Source organism: Marmota flaviventris, chromosome 9 (genome assembly GCF_047511675.1).
Source record: "Marmota flaviventris isolate mMarFla1 chromosome 9, mMarFla1.hap1, whole genome shotgun sequence".
NCBI classification, from domain to species: domain Eukaryota; kingdom Metazoa; phylum Chordata; class Mammalia; order Rodentia; family Sciuridae; genus Marmota; species Marmota flaviventris.
Window position 1 is genome coordinate 98,065,009 of NC_092506.1, and position 19,942 is coordinate 98,084,950.

At 40.4% G+C, this 19,942-nt stretch overlaps 1 protein-coding gene across 4 annotated transcripts in view; it reads left to right on the forward strand.

Moving 5' to 3' along the window:
- The first annotated feature begins 1,129 nt into the window (after window positions 1-1,129).
- Window positions 1,130-19,942, forward strand: part of Ttc12 (tetratricopeptide repeat domain 12) — a 46,931-nt gene continuing 28,118 nt past the window's right edge. For 2 of the 4 annotated variants that reach the window (XM_027930779.2, XM_071617175.1), the window contains exons 1-7: window positions 1,130-1,145; window positions 2,603-2,675; window positions 10,313-10,476; window positions 11,040-11,061; window positions 11,666-11,743; window positions 12,925-13,046; window positions 17,493-17,552. In XM_027930779.2, coding sequence (XP_027786580.2) covers window positions 2,618-2,675; window positions 10,313-10,476; window positions 11,040-11,061; window positions 11,666-11,743; window positions 12,925-13,046; window positions 17,493-17,552 — 504 coding nt within the window. In that variant the 5' untranslated portion in view covers window positions 1,130-1,145; window positions 2,603-2,617. Of the gene's footprint in view, window positions 1,146-2,602; window positions 2,676-10,312; window positions 10,506-10,590; window positions 11,062-11,665; window positions 11,744-12,924; window positions 13,047-17,492; window positions 17,553-19,942 lie in introns of those variants that run through there. The other 2 variants (XM_071617173.1, XM_071617174.1) reach the window with 2 other exon arrangements.

The following is a 19,942-nucleotide window of genomic DNA, read 5'->3' on the forward strand; positions in this document are numbered from 1 at the left end:
TATATCTGACCAGTGCTTACCAATGACTTTGTTCCTGGCAAGCACTGCCACTCTCTGTTACTTAAGAGGCACATTGGTCTCTTGGAGCAGCTGTCCTGTGGATAACCAGTCCCATTATCTCCAGCTGCAGCTGATGTGCTAAAGACCATTGTGCAGTCAAAAAAGAATACCTCGGCCCTTCATGCCATATACCATTGGGAGGTACTCCAGCTGGACTGCATGTGTACAAATACTTTGCCAGACTTCAAAAAGTCCTTCTGATCTCCATAGTGTTCAGGTACGCATGCCATGGAACCTAGGCTATAAGCCAGTCTTGCTTGGGACCAGTGTTGGATCGGATCTAACCAACCATGTCTGAGCTCCTCTGTCCTAGCAACTTCCACCCTACAGACTCCTAATCCCTATCAAACTGATTTTTGTATTGTCAGGCAGTCCCAAGTGATTCTAAGCATCAAACCTAAATTTCCCCCAAACCTGCTTTTCTACCATAGTAACCTTATATGTTGAATTTTTGTTTCAACAATACACTCTGGAATGTATGTGTCCATTATCTCTTTCTACTTCTTAAGCCTATGATTCCCTGGATGTTCATTACCACTAATTCCTTAGCATGAGGCTCCAGCTCTTTAGCTATAAACGTTATGAGAAAGTGTCATTTCTCCATTTTATAGATGAAAAAACTGAGGATCAAAGAGATTACACAACTGTCTGAAGGTCATATGATGCGCAGGATGGAACCCAGTACCTCACATGTATGAGGCAAATGCTTTACCACTGAGTCAAAACCCCATACATTTATCAATAAACAAAATTTATTCATACCCAAGACAAGTCTCTCCCAAGAACACTGTAGATTTTAACCCTGTGGGTCAACCAATGGGATTGAGACCCCTGTCCTCATAAGGAAACAAGGCGAGGACCTGGCGCAACTTTAGAGACTAGCCCTTTGCTCCTTTCTCCTACTCGCGCGAGAGTTTCCTTCACCAAGCCCCCCAACTTGGCTTTGAACTAGGCAGCCGGCTAGGAACTTCAGCGCTGGTCCAAGCCCCGCCCTTGACCCCGCCCCTGGCCACTCCTCGCCGCCGTCGAGGACAGTCCATATCCGCCAGTAACCGCCATTTCCTGTCCAACTCTGGGCGCCGCAGGTCAGTGCAGTGGGGTGGGCTCGGGGTCTCTCCTGGCACCGGGGCTGGCTTGGCTCTCAGAGCTGAGTGGAGGCAGCCAGATTGGGCCTCAGCGGCTGGGACGGCAACCGCCGCGGCTGGGACCTCGGTGGAGGGCACAGCGTCGGTGAACGCTGGGGAACGGTTGCCAGGCAACGGGACGCGAGCGCGGGAGCGCAGGCCCAGTTGGTTGATGCAGGAGCGCGCAACGCTTTTACCGTCGCCCTGTGCTCATCCTGGGGAAGGTGGAAAGGGCCAGACAGCGTGCGTCTTTGGACCCTTGCGCCGGATCCGAGGGGTTGGTGCACGAGGTGCCGAGCCTGTCTTCTGACCTTTTACCCTTGGGCAGGTTAATTCACGTCGCACTTCCTCCGTTCTGAAAGAGTTAAATATTTGAGCTGGGAAGAACAGATAAGGGCCTCACACTTGTCACCCATTGTGCATCTGGTGCTATACTAATCCCCAAGATGACCCCCAGATTTATATCACCGTTTCTGTAGCTCAGAGGAGGACTCTGAGGCTCTGAGGAGTTGTGGCATTAGCCAAGATTATACAACTTGTAACTTGTGGAGATAAGGACTTGGACTCAGAGCAAATAACACAGCTTGTTCTTGGCAAAGTTCTAATTTGCAATTGTAGGTTTCTTACACTACTACCGCACTAAACCTGTGAATCAAAATTAACTACCTGGAGTGTATTTAAAGTACCTGGGCCCTATTCCAGGTTTACTGACTGAGAATCTCTGTGGTTAATTCTGAGGAATCTACAAGCTTCAGAAGATCTTTATAGGTGTGCAGATGAACCTTTGGTTACCACTGAGCACACCGTGCTGCCTTCCCACTCAAAACCAAAGGTGGGGTAGTAAATCCAAAGTACCTTGGAGAGGATTTGAGAAGAGATGCTGGTGCAATGTGGCATCAGGTTCGAATCCTGCAGGCAAGGATTCACTCCCTGAAAAAAGCTTCATTCCCGGAAAAAGCCAGAATCATTAAGTGTGGACATTGAAATGCACATTGTCCCATCTCTGGTTACCTGTTACACCACTAGGTCCAAGCTTCTGACTCTGGGTCTTTTCTGACCAAAAGCAGGAATTAGTGCCCTCTATCCCTGGTGTCCTATTACCTGCTCTCCTGATCTCCTTCTCCCCAGGTCCCTCAATCACAGTGGTTGCTGTTGGCTTTAGAGTAATTATTTGCAGAGCAGTTTTTCTAGCAAAGGCAGCTGGCAGCTTTCTGAAGTATTGTCACAAATGAGTATCCCTTGGACTTAAACAGCAGTCAGAGTGAAATGGATCACCCTGCTGTTATTCATGACATTTATTTATAAACACAAATATGTCCTAAACAATAATCACTTGGCTCTTGGTTTTAGAAGGCTAATAAACCTGACAGTTCTGTTTAGTGTTTTATTAATTTCATCATTTATCCTGCCTCCCTTAGGGATTCTGGTCTACAATGGCTGATGATCAAGAGAAAGATTTGCAGAAATTTCTAAAAAATGTGGATGAAATCAGTAAGTAACAGTAAATCATATACAAATTAAATTTTGCTTTGGAGAGGTGGTGTGGCTAAAGAGAAATGATTATGTTAGTTCCTGGGTTGTCTGACAGATTTATGATTTAAAGAAAAAAAAATGTAATTGAAGTTAAACAGAAAAAATATTGAGAAATTTATATTATAGCCTCAAGCGGTATTTTCTGCTGTTAATTGGTAGCATAGAAGCTGTTAACCTTCTGATTAGAATTCAGGCTGACAGCTCTCCTCCATATTTTGTTCCCTTTCGTCAAGAGGAGCTGCTCTTTTCTCATCACCAGTGAGCCTGGCTGTCCCTTCAAGGAGACCACTGGTCAGTCTGGGAGCCCTTCTGTTTTAGAGTAGAGCCATTTCTGCTCTTGAGCTGCAGATGCAAAATGAAAGGCTTTCCCTCAGAGTCCATCAAAGGACCTGGATGACTTATGATCATTATCCTCTTCTCTTCCCCTCTTGGCAAGAAGACCCTTCTGCAATGTGAAGAAGGGACCTCAAAAAAAGTGTACTCTGATCCCACACATTGCATTCAATATTCTAAGCCAGACAGTTCCTCTTGAGATTTCAGGGAACTTGTTCCATGCTAGAAACAAACAAGCCAACAAGAAAACAACCTGACATAGTAAATAGAAATACTATAAAGTGCTGCTTCCAGTGGATTGTATGGGTACAAAGAATAAAATGTTTTTAAAGTAGTTTGGGTAATCTCAAACTGATACATACTGGTATGTTCTTTATGTCCTCATGGACCGCTCCTCTGCTCATCCTTGAACACTGGTCCATGAGTTCTGGCCCTGGCCCAGTGCTCACCTGCCTCTTCACATAGATTTAACTCCACCTGCTTGCTGGTGACTCCTGCATCTAAATTGCTACCCAGGCTTCTTTTCAGAGCCTGGACTTCTATGGTCAACTGCCACATCCACTGTGTCCCCAAAATACCCCAGCCTTAATGTGTCCAGAATTGAATCATCATCCCTTTTATCCTCTGCTCTCTTCCTTCCCAATGAACCCTGCCTTTCTTAACTCCCCCTCCCCCTAGAAATCTAACCCTCTCAACTCATCTCCAATCAGCCTTGACCTTTGGTTTCTCTGCCCAGCACCATCCTCTCCAGCCCTCTCTTTGTGCCATTCCTCTCAGCAGACTTTCAACAACTCCCTAATTGTTGTTTCTGCCATCAGCTTTGTACTTCCCACAGAGTAATGTATCTAAAATGCAAATGTGGGCCAGACACTTCTCTGCTTGGATTCCTTTGCAGTCAAAATAAATTCCAAACTCCCATCAGGACCTCAGTCCTCACATGACCTTTTCTTACTTCTCTCATCTCTTCCTACCTCACACTTAAGCAGCAGCATTTCCTCTGCTTTCCCTTCCTTTTTTACCTGTCTTAACTTTTATTCGTACTGAGAATTCATTCGGGAATCATTTATACTAGTGTCATTCACTAGAACTTTCTATGATGATAGAAACGTCTGATAATCTGTGCTTTCCACTGTGGTAAACAAACTAGCACCATGTGACTAGTGAAGATCTGAAATGTGGCTAATATGACTGATGAACTGAATTTCTCATTTTATTTCATTTAGAACAAATTTAAACATAGAGCTACAAGTACAGATTCTATACATTTATTTCTTGGGCTTCCACTATGTTGAGTATTGCTAAACACTATAGGGTACAGTAAAATAATTATTTTCCTTTTTTATATCTATAGTTCAGTGAGAAAAACAGTAAGAAATTTTGAGATGATATATGACAAAAAGAAAGGCATGCAAAGTACAAGAGAGAGGATCACAGTTTGGGGGATCACGTTAGTTTTCTAGGGCTGTTGTAAGAAAGTACACAGACAGCATGGCTTATTCAACAGAATTATATTTTTTTTCCACTGTTCTGGAAACTGGAACTCCAAGAACAAAATGTTAGCAGGTTGGTCTCTCCTGAGTCCTCTTTCTTTGGCTTATGGACAGCTTTACTTGCTGGGATTTGCATAATTATCTCTTTGTGCATGTTCTTACAACGACAACAGTCATATTGGATAATGGCCCTACCTTTTAACCTAATTGAATCACATCTTTAAGCCCTTTGTCCAAATATAGTTACATCCGGATTTAGGGCCTCATCATAATTTTGGGGGGAGGGTGGGCGTGGGGAGGAAGACACAATTCAGTCCATAGCAGTGGTAAAATAAGGTTTGCCTGAAGAAGTGAAATAACTGAAGAACAAGTAGGAGTTGGCCATTGGGGAGAGGACGAGAGTCTTCCAGATGGGAAATAAGAAGGCAGGGAAGCTGGGAGCTGCAGACAGAGTGTGGTGCTTCTTAGAAAGGGAAGGAATGGAAAGTCCCATGTGACCAGAGAGAAGAGAGCCAGATAAGGAAGTGAGGAGATGCCAGATAAGGAAGAACTTGGAAGTTGTTATAAGGAATTTGTGTTTACCAAAAGCAATGGGCAGCCTTTAAAGGGGTTGCTTAGAACCGAAGCATGATCAGATTTATGCCTTAGAAAATGCTCTTCAGCCGTGGTGTGGAATATGAACTGGAGTGGAGAAGGAAACATACGAGAGATGTGAGGAGGCCATTACAGTACTGTAGGAGAAGAGATAATGGCTGCGCTGGGAGTGATGGCAGTAGGAATGGACATAATAGACAAATTTGAGACATATTCAGAAGTTATATTCAAACAAGCTTTGGCGTCCAATGGCTTTTGGGGTAAGGGAGAACGAAGACTCAGAGGTGAGTTCAGAGAGTTGAATGGCAGGTGGAGATTGGGCTATTTGCCGAGATAGGGGCATTTGAACAGACTTATGAGGAAAGAAGATGGACATATTAGGTTTGATGAGTAAGATCTCTTAGGAAAGATGTTCAGAGAACAATTGGCTCTTTTTTCTTCTGAGCCTGGGAGAGGCATGTCTGAACTTAAGAACACAGAAAAGTTAAACCTTGAGAATTGGAAAGTGCTATTCAAAATAGATGTTGAATATTAATATCAGACAAAAGACATTAAAGCCAAGGCCATACTTAATTTTTTTCAGTTTTATATAAGGATTAAATAACAAAATTATTTATATTTATGATGTACAGCATGGTGTTTTTTAAAATTTTTTTATTCTAACTTGTTATATATGACAGCAGAATGTATTACAATTCATATTACACATATAGAGCACAATTTTTCATATCTCTGGTTGTACACAAAGTATATTCGAACCATTCGTGTTTTCATACATGTACTTAGGGTAATGATGTTCATCTCACTCCACCATCATTTCTAACCCCATGCCTCCTCCCTTCCCCTCCCACCCCTTTTTTGATGTATGCATATGTTGTAAAGTGATTAAGGCAAGCTAATTTAACCTATTCATCACTTCATATACTTACTATTTTTTCTCGGTGAGAGCACCAAAGAACTATTCCCTTAGCAGTTTTAAGATATATAGTATATTGTTATCAACCATAGTAGGCACGCTGAACGGTAGAGCTGCAAAACATTCTCCTGTCTGACTGAAATTTTGTACCATTTGACCAATATCTTCCTGTTCTTTCCACCCCCAGCCTCTGGTAAACACCATTTTTAAAAAAATCTTTATTTTATTTTTATGTGGTGCTGAGGATCGAACCCAGCACCCTGCACATGCCAGGCGAGCGTGCTACCACTTGAGCCACATCCCCAACCCAACACCATTTTACTCTGCTTCTGAATTCAACTTTTTTGGATCCTACATATAAGTAAGATCATACAGTTCTTGACTTTCTGTGTCAGCTTACTTCCTTTAACATTGTGATTTCAGTTCTAACCATGTTGTCCTAAATTACAAGATTCTTCCTTTTTAAGGCTTAATAGTGTACACAGACCTACACTTCACATTTTCTGTTTATCTGTTGGTGGACAGTTGGAGTGATTCTATATCTTGGCTACTGGGAACAATACAGCAATGAATATGGAATGTAGATTCCCAACATACTAATTTTAATTCTTTTGGATACATTTCCAAAAATAAGATTTATGGATCATATACTAGTTCTATTTTTAAATTTTTGGTTTCAAGCAAGACTTTAGTTCTAATGCCAAAATAAACCTATTAAAATATATGCAAGGTCTCTGTGGAGAAAATTACAAAATTACAAAATTTAATTGCAACAGATCCCGGTGGTAAAAGCTAGAACAATTTGAGTAACAAAATCAACATTGTATTTGGTTATCATCCAAAGTATAAAATAAATTCCATGAGTTCATACTGATATATATAATTGAATAAATAAATAAGTAAACAAGTAAGACAAATCTCTCATTCTGATGAATTCCAAATAATTTATGTAGATATCCTTCTTTAATGAGGTGGAGCAAGACTTCCCACCTCATACATACAAATGAGATACATTAAGTGGCTTGCTTCTAAAGAACACAGTCTGACAAGGAATATGGAAAAATAACTTTACAATGGAAAAGAGCTGATAAGCAAACAGTATTAAATAAGTAATCCAGGTTAACATGATAAATCATGTTAATAGCATGTACCCTTGATATGGTGTGCTTTGGTCTTCCTTCCCACAACTGTAATCCTAGACTAACCATGAGAAACATGTCAGATAAACCCAAATTGATGACACTGTACAAAATGCCTGGTTAGCACTTCTGAAACTATCAAGGTCATCAAGAACAAGGAAAGTTTGAGAAATTGTGATGGCCCCGAGAAGCTGAATGACTGAATGTAGTATGGTATGTGGATGAGATCCTGAAACTGAAAAAGACAGTAAAGAGAAACCAATGAAATTAGAATAAAATGTGGAGTTTAGTTAATAAAAATTTTAAGTAAAAGACAAAATAATATCCATATAAATGGAGACTTTTTAAAATCATGAATGGGAAGATCCATTTGGTTCTCAAATTATTTCATCTAGTCAATACAATTGAGAACATCCCTAAAGTGGTTTGTGCTAAAATTCAATAAGGTGATTCCACAGTTCATATGGAAGAATAAAGATCAAGAAAAATTAAGAAATTTCTATAGGACAAAAAAGAGGGAGAACTCTTCCTAGCCACAATTCAAGATTATTATAAAACTACAGTAATTATAGCATGGAGGTTTAGGGTTGGAAAAACAAGCAGTCCAGTGGAAAGGAATGAAGAGCCTAGAGCAGATTGACAGCAGGCTGACAAGGACAAGACACAATCAGTGGAGAGAACAGGAGCCTCCACAGATGCTCCCATGTTACACAGAAATCAACTCCAGGTAGATCACAAACATTAACGGGAAAAATAAGCCTTTAGAAAGAAGAGACCACATTTGTAACCTTAATGGCACAAAAGGCATAAATCACAAAAGATTGGTGTATATAACATTAAAATTAAAAGGAAATCTCTTTGACAAAAGTTTCAAACAAACAAATGAAAACACAGTTCATACTAAAGGAGACAATGTTTACAAATCCATGGTAACCAGTTTAGAATATATCAAGGAATCATATAAAGACATACAAAAGGGATAAATGACCAGTAAAAAAAATTGGCCAAAGACAAGAACAGATACTTCACAGAAGCTGCTGTCCAAATGGTCTGCAAATCAATAAGAGACTTAATCCCAGTCATATTCAGCAAAATGCAAATTAATGAGATACCTTTCCCATCCACCGGAGTGACAACAATGTGAATGTTTGATATTAGCAAGCTTTGACAAAAATGTGGAGGAATGGGAAGACTTTTTTGTACATTGCTGTAGGAATAAAAATTGGTGTAGCTATATCTTAATATATAACATGTGCACAAGGTAATGTATGCATACAGGTATGCTGTATTTATTTGCTGTAGCAAAAAGTAACCTGGATATGTTAATAAGAGTGGATCAAGTATGGTACATACAATGATTAAAGTGAATTACCTGGAGCCAAATGCACCAAGAACAAATCTCTAAAGCATATTAAGAGATAAAGTAGGTAGCAGAAGAATGCACATTCTATAAAGTTGTTTATTAAAAAGTATAAACACACACATATAAGATCCTCTGATGGATTGGGGAAATGGTCATGAATTCTCTTCTTCCTATCAAGGGTGGAGTCCTGGATTGGCCATGTGACTTGTTTAGCCAAAGTGATGTTTACAAACATGACACAAACAGAAACCTAAAAGCACAAACATTGGGGCTTGCTTTCTTGGCTACCCCTGCTGGGATGAGATACCCTTTCCCTAAATGTTCCTATTGCTCCAGCCAAAGCCAGACAACTTTCCCAAGCAGAGCAACTTAGATGACTGATAACTGAAACGTGAGCCCAGCTGAAACTCGGAGAACTAGAAGCTAAGTCCAATTCAAATGACTGACCCAGAGAATTGGAAACTAAATAAAGCTAGACAAATGGTGTTTTTCAGTCAGTAAATTTCAGGATGGTCTGTTATACAGCAAAAACTCAATGGTACAAATATTAGACAGTAAAACATGCTGGAGAAAGGATATATATGAACTGATAGATGGTATGGAAAAAAGTACCTCATTTTATGAATATTTAAAGTATTTTACAACTAAAATTTGAAGTAACTTTCCGTGGAAAGTTAGTGGGAAATGAAGAAATGGTAATGAGAAAATACCTTTAAGAAATTATTCATGTACAGAGGAGACAGGGGGGTTGGGGGAGTTAAAGTGTGTAAAACATCTTTAGGGGGAAGCTGATTGACTGGGTTGGAAATATTGCCGAGATGGAATAATTAATTGGTGATGCAGGGTTCCTGTTTATGTTAAACAGGATGGAATGGGATCAGGATGGTGGGATCCTGAGCACAAGATGAGTGATAAACCTCACTGGGGAGGAGGGACACCTTTTACTTGTGGTAGGAAGAATGGATGGGTGTAGATGTAGGCAGTTTTATAGTTTTGATGACAGGAAGTTGTTGAAAGAGTTTCTTTCTGATGTCAGCCCTTCCCTCTCTGAGTAAATTAGTAGGATCATCTGTTTGGGATAGTGATGTTTTAATTGCAAAAAGCTTGAAAGTCCTTGGGGAATAGTAGAATGCCTTGCTAGTAGGATTGATGGCCATCACTGAAGGTCCAATGGAGTTAAGACCAGTTTTCCCAGGCATCTTTCTTTCTCTATAAGTACCCAGCATCCCGAATAAAGGCTGAGAAAGGTGGATCCTTGGATTCATCTAGAGTTGGAACTTTGTGTGGCTTAAGTGAGATGGGAGGGTAGGATGGCTGCCAAGGGGCGGACTGTGGAATCTGAGTTTGGAGGCAGTACTATGAAAATTGTTTTGTGATCTCAGAGCTGCCTGTACCTTACTCCCACACAAGATTATAAGTTCTTTTAAAACAGGATATTTTTATTTATCATAGTTATCTGCAGCATTCAGCACAATATCTAACTCTGAATAAGCTCTCCAAAAATTATTGTTGAATTGACTAACGGCTTAAAACTATTCCTTGAAGCCCAGAGTTAAATTCTTTTGTAGCCTTTTCCATGCAAAACAAATCCTGTTCTGAATTGTTTCATATTGGTTCTAATTGCTCTGTTTTGTTTCTCATTGCCTTATTTTCCTTCTTTAAGTTCCCCCCCATTAATTTTATACACTGTCCTTCTAATGAATGGAGTCTTTCCTTTTGAAGACCTCTTTTGATTGATTCACATCTGATTTCTCCTCTAGCCACTTTAATTCAGGAGATGAATTCTGATGACCCAGTTGTTCAACAGAAAGCTGTCCTCGAGACAGAGAAGAGACTACTGCTCCTGGAGGAACACCAAGAGGAGGACGGGTGCAAGACCACCTTGAACAAGACGACGATCAGTCCTCCACAAGCTCCTGCAGAGGTTTCTTTTTCTATTGCAGACTTATATAAGTAGGTACAGCAGGAAGACCTGCATTGAGGCAGTCATTTAATTTCAAGCTATCTGGTGAAGCTGAAATACTCTCTTATTCCTTAGATTCACCGGACTCATTTTCCATAAGGAAGTATAAACTCTTGATTTTTTGCCCCCTTCATCTTTCTGGATCATCTATAAACAACCTTTGTGTTTGTTGTAATGAGAGTTTGGCCTCTACCCCCTGAGCATGTATGCCATATTTAAGCTGTACTGTTAAAGTAATAAATTCTACTAATTCATATTTCTAACTCATGCAGCCACAGATGGAGTCCCTTAACCTGGATACCCTTGCTTTTCCAAACTCAACCCCATAACAACTGCACCCACAACCAGATCTCCTAATTTAAAGCAAGCTCCCTAAATTTTGGACCTTTCCATATTAGTGGTTAAAGGAAATGACTTGTCTCCTCATTTATAATCTATTTGCCTTCTTGGTTTGTATACCTATAAATCAGAGAGTGGTTTTTGAAATTTGTTTCTTTGTTTTTATGAACACCTGTGTCTTACAGAATGCAGATGAATTAAGCCCAGGTAAGAACAGCATCTCTTTTCCCAATGAGTATTATTTGTTTAGGATCATTTTTTTTTATTGATTATAACTTCTAGACCTTTAAATTATAGCTTCTAGGCTTACAAATAACCAATGAACAAAATCCACTGATCACACAATTCTGGTACTAGTGGTCAGAGGGAAAAGTGCTCAGACGCTTTTCTGTATTTTCTCCTGACCAGTCTTCTGTAAACTGACTTCAGTTATTATACATCATCTTAGGGAATTCAGATATTTTCTGTCTTGCTCAGCTCCACAGCTCATTATGCTAAATGGAACAAAAAAAAATGTCTCTCTTCAAAGAAAAAAATCTTTTAAAAGACATAATTCAAATTTGAAGCATAGTCATAGCCATCATGTATAATAATACATCACGCAGATTACCATTTAATGTCAAATTAAGAAAAATGTCATTTTAGCTGCCTCAGAACTGTATGTGTGCATGTGTGTGCCTGTGCCTACGTGTGTGTGCATGAGAAGTGTGGCTGTAAAACTCTAAAGTAACTCTTTTTGGCATTTGAGTTAAAGAACTGATTATACTATTTGGGTTTTTCTTTTGGCTGTTTGAAATTACTCTGCCATCAGAGGCCTTCTTGGCATCTGTGGAGAAGGATGCGAAGGAGCGAGCCAAGAGAAGAAGGGAAAACAAAGTCTTAGCAGATGGTAATTATCAGTCTTTACTTTTCATTGCTGAACGATTCATGCTGTAAAGAGCATGCGAGAGTCTGTTATGATATTTGAGGATATTAAAAGTCCCAGGCAGTGGGTTCATCATGGGCCTGTGGCAGTGGGATCTGACCAGGCAGAAGTCATTGGGGGTCTGTTCTCTGCTCCTGCATCAAGGCACAACTAGTAGGACACAGCCTTAGTCGCCCTCCGCAGTCAGCCCACCTCCTAAAGCATATGGGCTTAGGGGATCAGATTCCTGAAGAGTGCTTGGAAAGTAGGGAGGGAAGGGAGTGGCTCCACCAGTAGCCTGAGATGTGTATTATGTATGAGGTGTAGATGAAGAAGTCAGAAAGAAAAATGAAATGAGAAAACAGAATTGTGAGAAAGGAAGGGAGAAATAAAGGATAAGAAAGACACATGTCATGTGTTGGGGGTGAGAGACCTATGCCAACAGGTGCTTTCAGTTTTGCTGAGAGCCATAGCCAAGTAGGAATGACACATGGCATTTTGGGGTTGAAAGGTGACCCTGCTCAGGGATTAGGGTGGATCCTGCTGGAATAGGGCAGCTCCAGGTTTAGGGTGGATCCTGCTGGGATTAGGGCGTATCCTGCTGTCTCAGGCACCCGCTTTTTGGAGTTCCCGTTGAGTTCTCCCGGGGTTCTGAGAAAATTGGTATGCAGAGCCCGGTGGAGGGAGTGTATTTTCCCAGAATGTACGTGCAGAGTATCGGTGAGAGTTCGGGAATAAAGAGTTGCTCTTTGAATCTACAAGGCTGTGTGGTGGCTCGGTTATTTGGTGCCCAGCCAGACTGCGGCACAGTTTCTTATGTCGCCAGTGGTCTGTGTGCTGCGGATCTGCATGAGTCCATATTTGTTAGAACACTAACTATGGGACCCCGTTTATGAGACATTGGTCTCTGTGACAGTATTGGAGTGGTTCTGAGCCTTGATGCAAAAAGAGTCACTTTCTTTAAGAAGCTACTTAAAAGTCTTACAAAAAAAAAAAAAAAGAAGAAGGAAAACAAAGAAGATAGTCCTGAAATACATGCAGAGAGAAAAGAGTTAATTGCCATTTGGGTCAATGGCAGCTAAGATCTTCAAGTGGAATTGGAAAAATCAGGGAAGAATTTTCTAATGTACAGTGAGAGCTCAGTTGTATGACTGTTATTTTCATAGCCCTGAAAGAAGAGGGGAATGAAGCCTTTGTCAAAGGTGACTATGAGACGGCAATCCTGCACTACAGCCAGGGCTTGGAGAAGCTGAAGGACATGAAAGTGCTGTACACCAACCGAGCCCAGGTCAGTGAGCTGCGGATTTACCCAGGGTTCTTAGAGAATGGTTGTCCCTGAACTTGAAAAACAGTTGAAGACAAAACTAGATATTTTTTAGGCTTTACCAGCCTAACAGGTAAACCAACTGTTTACCAGCTGGCCCTTGATTTGTATGTGGAGTGTACCAGTTTCCACAGTATTAACACCACAATCTACTTTTAAGTTCCTGATGGGAGGTCACTGGAGGAGGAGGACTGGGAGGAACTATATAGCATCATGGCATCAGCTCCTTCCACAGAGTACATCCTCCCCAGCACATCCCTGAGGATGACCGGGCGCTTTCCTATGTGGATAAAGGAGAAAACCAGTAGAATGTAATAACCTGTGAGACCTTGTCATTCTGCCACCACTCAATTCCACCAGCCTCCTGTTTTGGTGATAATCTTAACTCCTAAAAGCTACTCCTTTGTGACTGTCTTATTCATCATATCCATCCCTCTTTAAGATTGAAATCCTGTGACTGAAGTAAACTAGGTAGCTGATGGAAATAGAGCCAGTTTCTCAGAAATTTGGATTTTCTAAAATCCCTTTCATCTCAGATTTGTATCATAGGGGTTTACAGTCACTTGGAACACCAGGTAAAAACCATCACAGGTGTTCATTTCCTGCTACTTAATTACGGGACAAAGCTGATAGCTCTTAGTTGAAACAAGAATGTCACCTGTGACCCCGTCATTGAAAAGTAGTTGAGTTTTTATGGGGTAGAGGTCTCCTTGGTCAGGCCTGAAAAACTGGCAGATTCATGGCATGATTGTCTGATTGTTAGGACCTGTCAGCAAGGACCTGTGTGAGGTGAACTGGATACCACATCTTTCTCCAGAGGAAGAGTGTGCAGCAGAGTCCCTGTCATTGCCAATCTCTGTAACTCAAGATTAAATGTCTGGTTGGGGTGTATTGAGGAAGAGTATGGAAAGCAAGAAACAGGACATTGGGAAGCCAGAGTCTAGGGAGTGACGATGTAACCTCATTAGTTTAGCGGTTTGAATACATGCACTAGAGTTGAGGTGTCATTTATCTACCTCCATTTGTGGAGAAAACTTGTTAAAGGAAGTGAACTGATAAATAAGGTAGCCTGAGGCCGATTTGGCAGTTTACATTTTATCACCCTATCACCCTAACTAGACTATAAATGTGAATCTTTTGAGGGCAAAAACTGCTATATCTTTCCCCACAGTGCTCTATTTATAATGGACATTCCCTAAATTCTGATTGAGTTACATAACATTGGAAGCATAATAAGACCATTTAAGGAATTAAGCTTCTGTTGATGATTCAGAAGAATCATTTAAATGTAAGCAATTAGTATAATAATTACATTTCCTTCTTGTTTATCACCAATTTGGCCCCTAAAAACATCTACCTACTGGCGCTTGTTCAGTCTTGTTGCTCTGAAGTGATTCAAAAGCAATAAAATTGAATTGTTTTTAAAATGTTATATAATTCAGACTTATGTCTAATCGGACTTCCCTAATTCATCTAAATTAGTTACATTTTTTTACTGTACTCAATTTTAAACAGTTTTTTGATTAATTCTGAAGAATCACATTAGGAGTGAATGTGGATAAATTTAAGTAAATGCAATGAAAAGCTTTGGGAAAGTAATTTCTCCCAGCTTTCCCGAAGAGAAAGCTTATTCAGAGACAAACACAAAATGTGTTGCCTAGTGTTAGGCATCATTTGAACCATTGACTATTTTTAAAATTCCTCCCCTGTTTGCATGCAGGGCTAGAAAACACTTAATAAGGACCCTGTGAATTGAATGTTGCTTGCTAAAGAAAAAAAACCTACCCTTTTATCGCTTTATTTTTCTCCTGAAGCAAATGTTATGATCAATAGATTGCTGGGGTAATTTAGATAAATCTAGAGTTTAATTGCCATTTGGCAAAAGTAGTTCTTCTTAAATGTGGAAAAGCAAAAGAGAATGGAAAAGTTACAGGGTGTTGAATCCAAGCCTTAAAATAAAAGAAAAGAAAAAAGGACAAAAAGTAAAAAGCTGTGTGGTAAAATTGTTGAAGCCCTGGAAGACTTTTTCAGGGTCTGCGTGTATCCTTAATCAGGGTCATAGAGTCATGGCTACAGTTGTCTAGAAGGATGCTAAGTTCTTCCTCACATCCTCTGGCTTTCAAATGCAACCTAAGACCCAGAGGAAAGGATGGTGTTTTATAGAGCAGGCAGCTTAAAGGGTTGTCTTCTTCAGTTAGTACAGAGCCCGAGATAATGAAGGAACAGCACTGCAGCTTCTGTTCTGTGGCAGGGAGCCACACTGCAGAGATTCATTAACTGACTGTTCCCTGCTCCTTCCTCACTTTGGCTGAGAGCTTAGATTCACCCATGAGTTCCAGCACTGACCCTGTAATTGGCCTGTTCATGTAACTATCTCATCTTATTGTTAAGAATGTTGTGGTGCCTTGGCACAGTTTTGATCATGAAGAAGCCTACTTGTGTTGGCTCTATTACTGGTGACTGATGGGACCCTAGAAAATCTACTTATCCTCCAGATGCTTAGTTTTCCTTTCTTACATGAGGTGATCATTGTTACTTCTTGGGGAACTCTAATCTTTGTAGTGCTTCTCAGTAAGAATTTATTGGCCACTTACTGTGTCCAGTAATTAGTAGAGAGCTTATAGTAGTCATTATGCTTATCTTTAAACAGTCTTTCATTTTTTTATTTGCCCCTAGTTCTGGAAACTTTAACTGATTTAAATCCTCAAGTTGGTTTAGTTTAAGTTCATTCAAATTCTAAGTTAATTCTTGAATGTCAAGATTTTCTCCAATTTCAGAAAATTCCAAAAGAGTTTCCAGACACTTCTACTGAGGGTTCATGGTACTGGGCTATTAAATATCAGCCTGTTTCCTATATTTCTTCCTTTCGGATAGTTCATAAGGACAGAGCAGAATGTTTTCCTTATTAATTTTTGGTAACAGCATTACTGAGATATAATTCACATACCACATAATTCATCCATTTAAAGTGTACAGTTACTGGCTTTTAGTATAAACACAGAGTTGTGCAATCAATGCTTAAACATTTTCTTATCTTCAGAAGAAATTCCATGCTCTTTAGCTGTCACTCTCTACTCTTCCCAATCTCCTCCTGGTCCCCAGCCCTAGGCAACCACTAATCTACTTTCTATCTCTGTACATTTGCCTACTCTGGATATTTCATATAAATGGAATCATATGTTTATCCTTTTGTGACTGCTTTCACTTAATAAAAAATTCTCAAAGTTCATTCACATTGTAGTATGTATCAGTTCTTTTTTTTTTTTTTTTTTTTGGTGAGGGAGAAGTACCAGGGATTGCACTCAGGGGCACTCAACCACTGAGATATCCCCAGTCCTATTTTGTATTTTATTTAGAGACAGGGTCTCACTGAGTTGCTTAGCACCTCACTTTTGCTGAGCCTGGCTTTGGACTTGTGATACTCTTGCCTCAGCCTCCCAAGCCATTGGGTATATCAGTTCTTTATTCCTTTCCATTGCTGAATTATTTTTCCATTGTATATTTTTCTACAATATTTTTGTTTATCCATAAGTTCATAAACATTTGGACTCTTTGTACTTTTTGACTATTACCAATTGTTCTGCTATGAGCATTTGAGTACAAGTTTTTATGTGGATTTATGTTTACAGTCTTCTTATAATCTAATTACAGGTGAAATTGCAAAGTCATTTGGTAACTTTACAGTTAACCACCTGAGGAACTGCCACACTTTTCCAAAGTGACTGCAGCATTTTACATTCCTCCAAGCTGTTCCAGTTTTTTCATGTTATTTCCAGCACTTGTTATGTTCTGCCTTTTTGATTCCCTTTATTATTTGGTGTCTTTCTGGAACATTCACAAACAGGGTAGCCTCCAGAATCTAGCTCTTCCTTTGCAGTTGTGGTTATTGTGCTGGACATTTTCTGTTTGTGCCTCTCTGTCCTTCTCTGCTCTGCTCTGTGACATGGGGGTTGGCCCACGTAGACTGGTACCTTGGCTTCCCAGCCCTTTTGTTTCCATTTAGATTCAACCAGTGAGATCAGAAGGAAGGAGGAGAGTGAGACTGGGATACTTATTCTGGCTTTTAGCTCCAGCAAAGGTCTCGGCTCACGTCAGGCACTTCGTTTCACACGGATGTTCTCTCCTGTTTTCCACATCGCTCCCTCTTTCTGCCTCCCCAGTTCCAGCTGTGGTGATGGCTGCTCACTGCTAGCCCAGGTTCTGTAACATCCCTTGCCGGTTCCCCTGAGCCCTGCCCTCGCCTTGCAGTTAGTCCTTGTAACAAACTCCTTGCTTGCCCAGTGTTTCCTGATGGGATCTTCCTGATTCAGGGGACAGCAATCACTCCTCACCACCCTTCTCCTTCTATGTTGACTAAAGACTGTGTAATGCAGAGTTGTGTGTGAGTGTCAGCTCTTTGTTTCATTACAGGCTTATATAAAACTTGGAGATTACCAGAAGGCACTGGGGGATTGTGACTGGGCTCTGAAGGTAAGAGAATATTTCCATTCCCCTGTGATAGTGTCAGGCTTGCTGGGCCAGATGTCTTAGTCCTGAAATGGGTAGAAGGGAGCTGCCAGTGTATGATGCTTGGAAAGGCTGTGCAGACAAAGCCTCAGTTTCCTGACCTATCAGGTGGGATAGAATAGAATTGTTGCCAGGGTCCTGATAATGCACGTGAAGTACCTGGTTCCTATTAAGCACTCCAGAGAAGCCATGTCGTTATTGGTTTTTTAAGGTTTTATACTGTGGCAGCTCTTTCTTTCCTATTGTGTCATCAGATGCTTTGCCCCATGCCTTGGTGGCAATGACACCTCTCTGGAGCCCTGAAGCTTGTTTCTGCAGTATTGCCATTCTTCCTCATCAGCTTGTGCATTTCCCCTCCAGCCCTAATAATTTAGAACTATAGCATGCTGTCTTTGTAGAGGAATAATCAGAAGAATACTTATTGTTTAACTTCAGTCAAGCCTCAGGCTGTACATGGTGTTCCCTCTGAAATCTGCCAAAATAATCAAAGGTACAGAGAAGTAAGGAATGTTCTGTTTGATTCCCTTTGATTCCCTAAAATGGCATGTTCACTTCTTGGACAACTTATTTCAGATGACTAAATATTTAAATAGCCCCTTATCTATATTCCTGTTACTTTGTCACAGGTGGCTTTAATTAAATAACCAAACTAGCACTTTTCAAATTTATGCACAGAAGTTCTAAAACAGAGGAGAATGAACTTGAGCCCCTGGAGGGTCTACAAACAAGAAACATGGAATTTCTTTTTCATCCTTGGGAATTTTGCATGGCACTCCATAAAAATTTTCTTTTTGTTTTAATATAACAGTATTATTTTAAACAACTTAGAATCAAGGAAAATTGAGGAGGTGGGAGAATATACCAGGTATATCCCATAGAATTTAACTCCTTGGAACAGTACACCTAGCCTAGTCTAATGATCATGGCCTATACCATGAGTACAGTCCATAGCAACCTACTGGCTCCATCTATTTATTTTTTATTGAGGGGGAAGCGAGAGAAACAGGGATGAGCTAGAAATTCACCTTTGCCTATGATAGTTCATAAAACATGCAGGATCTCCTCCAAAATCGACATCTGGAGAATCTGGTTTCTTTATCTCTTAGGAGATATAGTGTGTGGTAAGCATTGCCCTGTTGCATTGTGGAGGTTCTTTAAGGTGTGAGGGTTGGTTGCCCAAAGCTGAATAATAATATCAAATAATAATATCAAATCTTTGCACATCTAGCATAGATCCTCTAACCTACTTTGTCACCTTGATTGATCATGATTTCTTTTTTTTAACCACCATTCTGTAAGGGAAGAGAAAGGCAGGGATGTTTTGCTTGGTTGTTGCAACAATAACAGCAAAACCTGTGATTTGCTGCATTCTCACAACATCCTGTCCTGTTCTGTTCAATACCACTATTTTCCCTATTTTTCTGACAAGGAAGCTTAGCCTTGGAGATGAATTAAGTAACTTATGCAGGATCACAGAGCTAGTAGGGGTCTTACTCATAACCATCTATTGTAGGAGTAGGAGTAGGAGTCCATGCTCATAACCATCTATTGTAAATGGTCTTTCTCCTGAAACTTTAAGCCCCTTAATCCCTGGGTGTAGATCTCATTTCCCTTCTGTGGAAGAAACAATATCTCCTTGAGGGCCTCCAGGAATCTCTTTTCTTATCTGCAAGGACTAAAAAGGTAAACATACCCTCATGCTGACTCAGGAGAACACACTGGCCTGCTCCCAAATGTTAGCTGAAGCACAGTGTAATTAATGGTGAAACCAAGGCAAAGTAGGCCCAATGGAGCTGACATTAAAAAACGCTGACACTCAGCAGCCAGTCTTGTTAAATGCCCAGCGAGGCTCCCACTTGAAGAGGTTTCGTAAACACTTGGAGGTGTGGGAAAAGATGCACAAGAAATTCTAAAAACTAGTGACAGTTCTTATGAAACCATGAGATCAAAAAAAGTTTCACTTTCTTTGAAAGTCTTTAAAATATCAGTAGCAATCATCACTGGCACTCCATTATTAATAGGACTAGTGCTTTCATGCCAATTTAATATTTTTTGGTATCTTTGAGTTGGTAGAGATAAGCTCATGTGATCTTTGAGGACTGATGTCCCTTGTGGAGGAAGATAAAGCCGTGAAGTTTGGTTCAATTAGTAAGAATTGTTCCTTTCTTGGTAGAGCACTTCCTGCATAAATGAAATGTGTCTTCCTCTGATGGCAGGATTCCTTTAAAGGGAAGCTGAGATTTACTCAGGAAACTCCTAGCAAGGGCTGACACACCATCAAAGGAGAAAGGCCCAGTAGTAAGAAAGTCAGTGGCCCTTTGCATGGGTATCAGAGTTGGCAAGGTCACAACTAC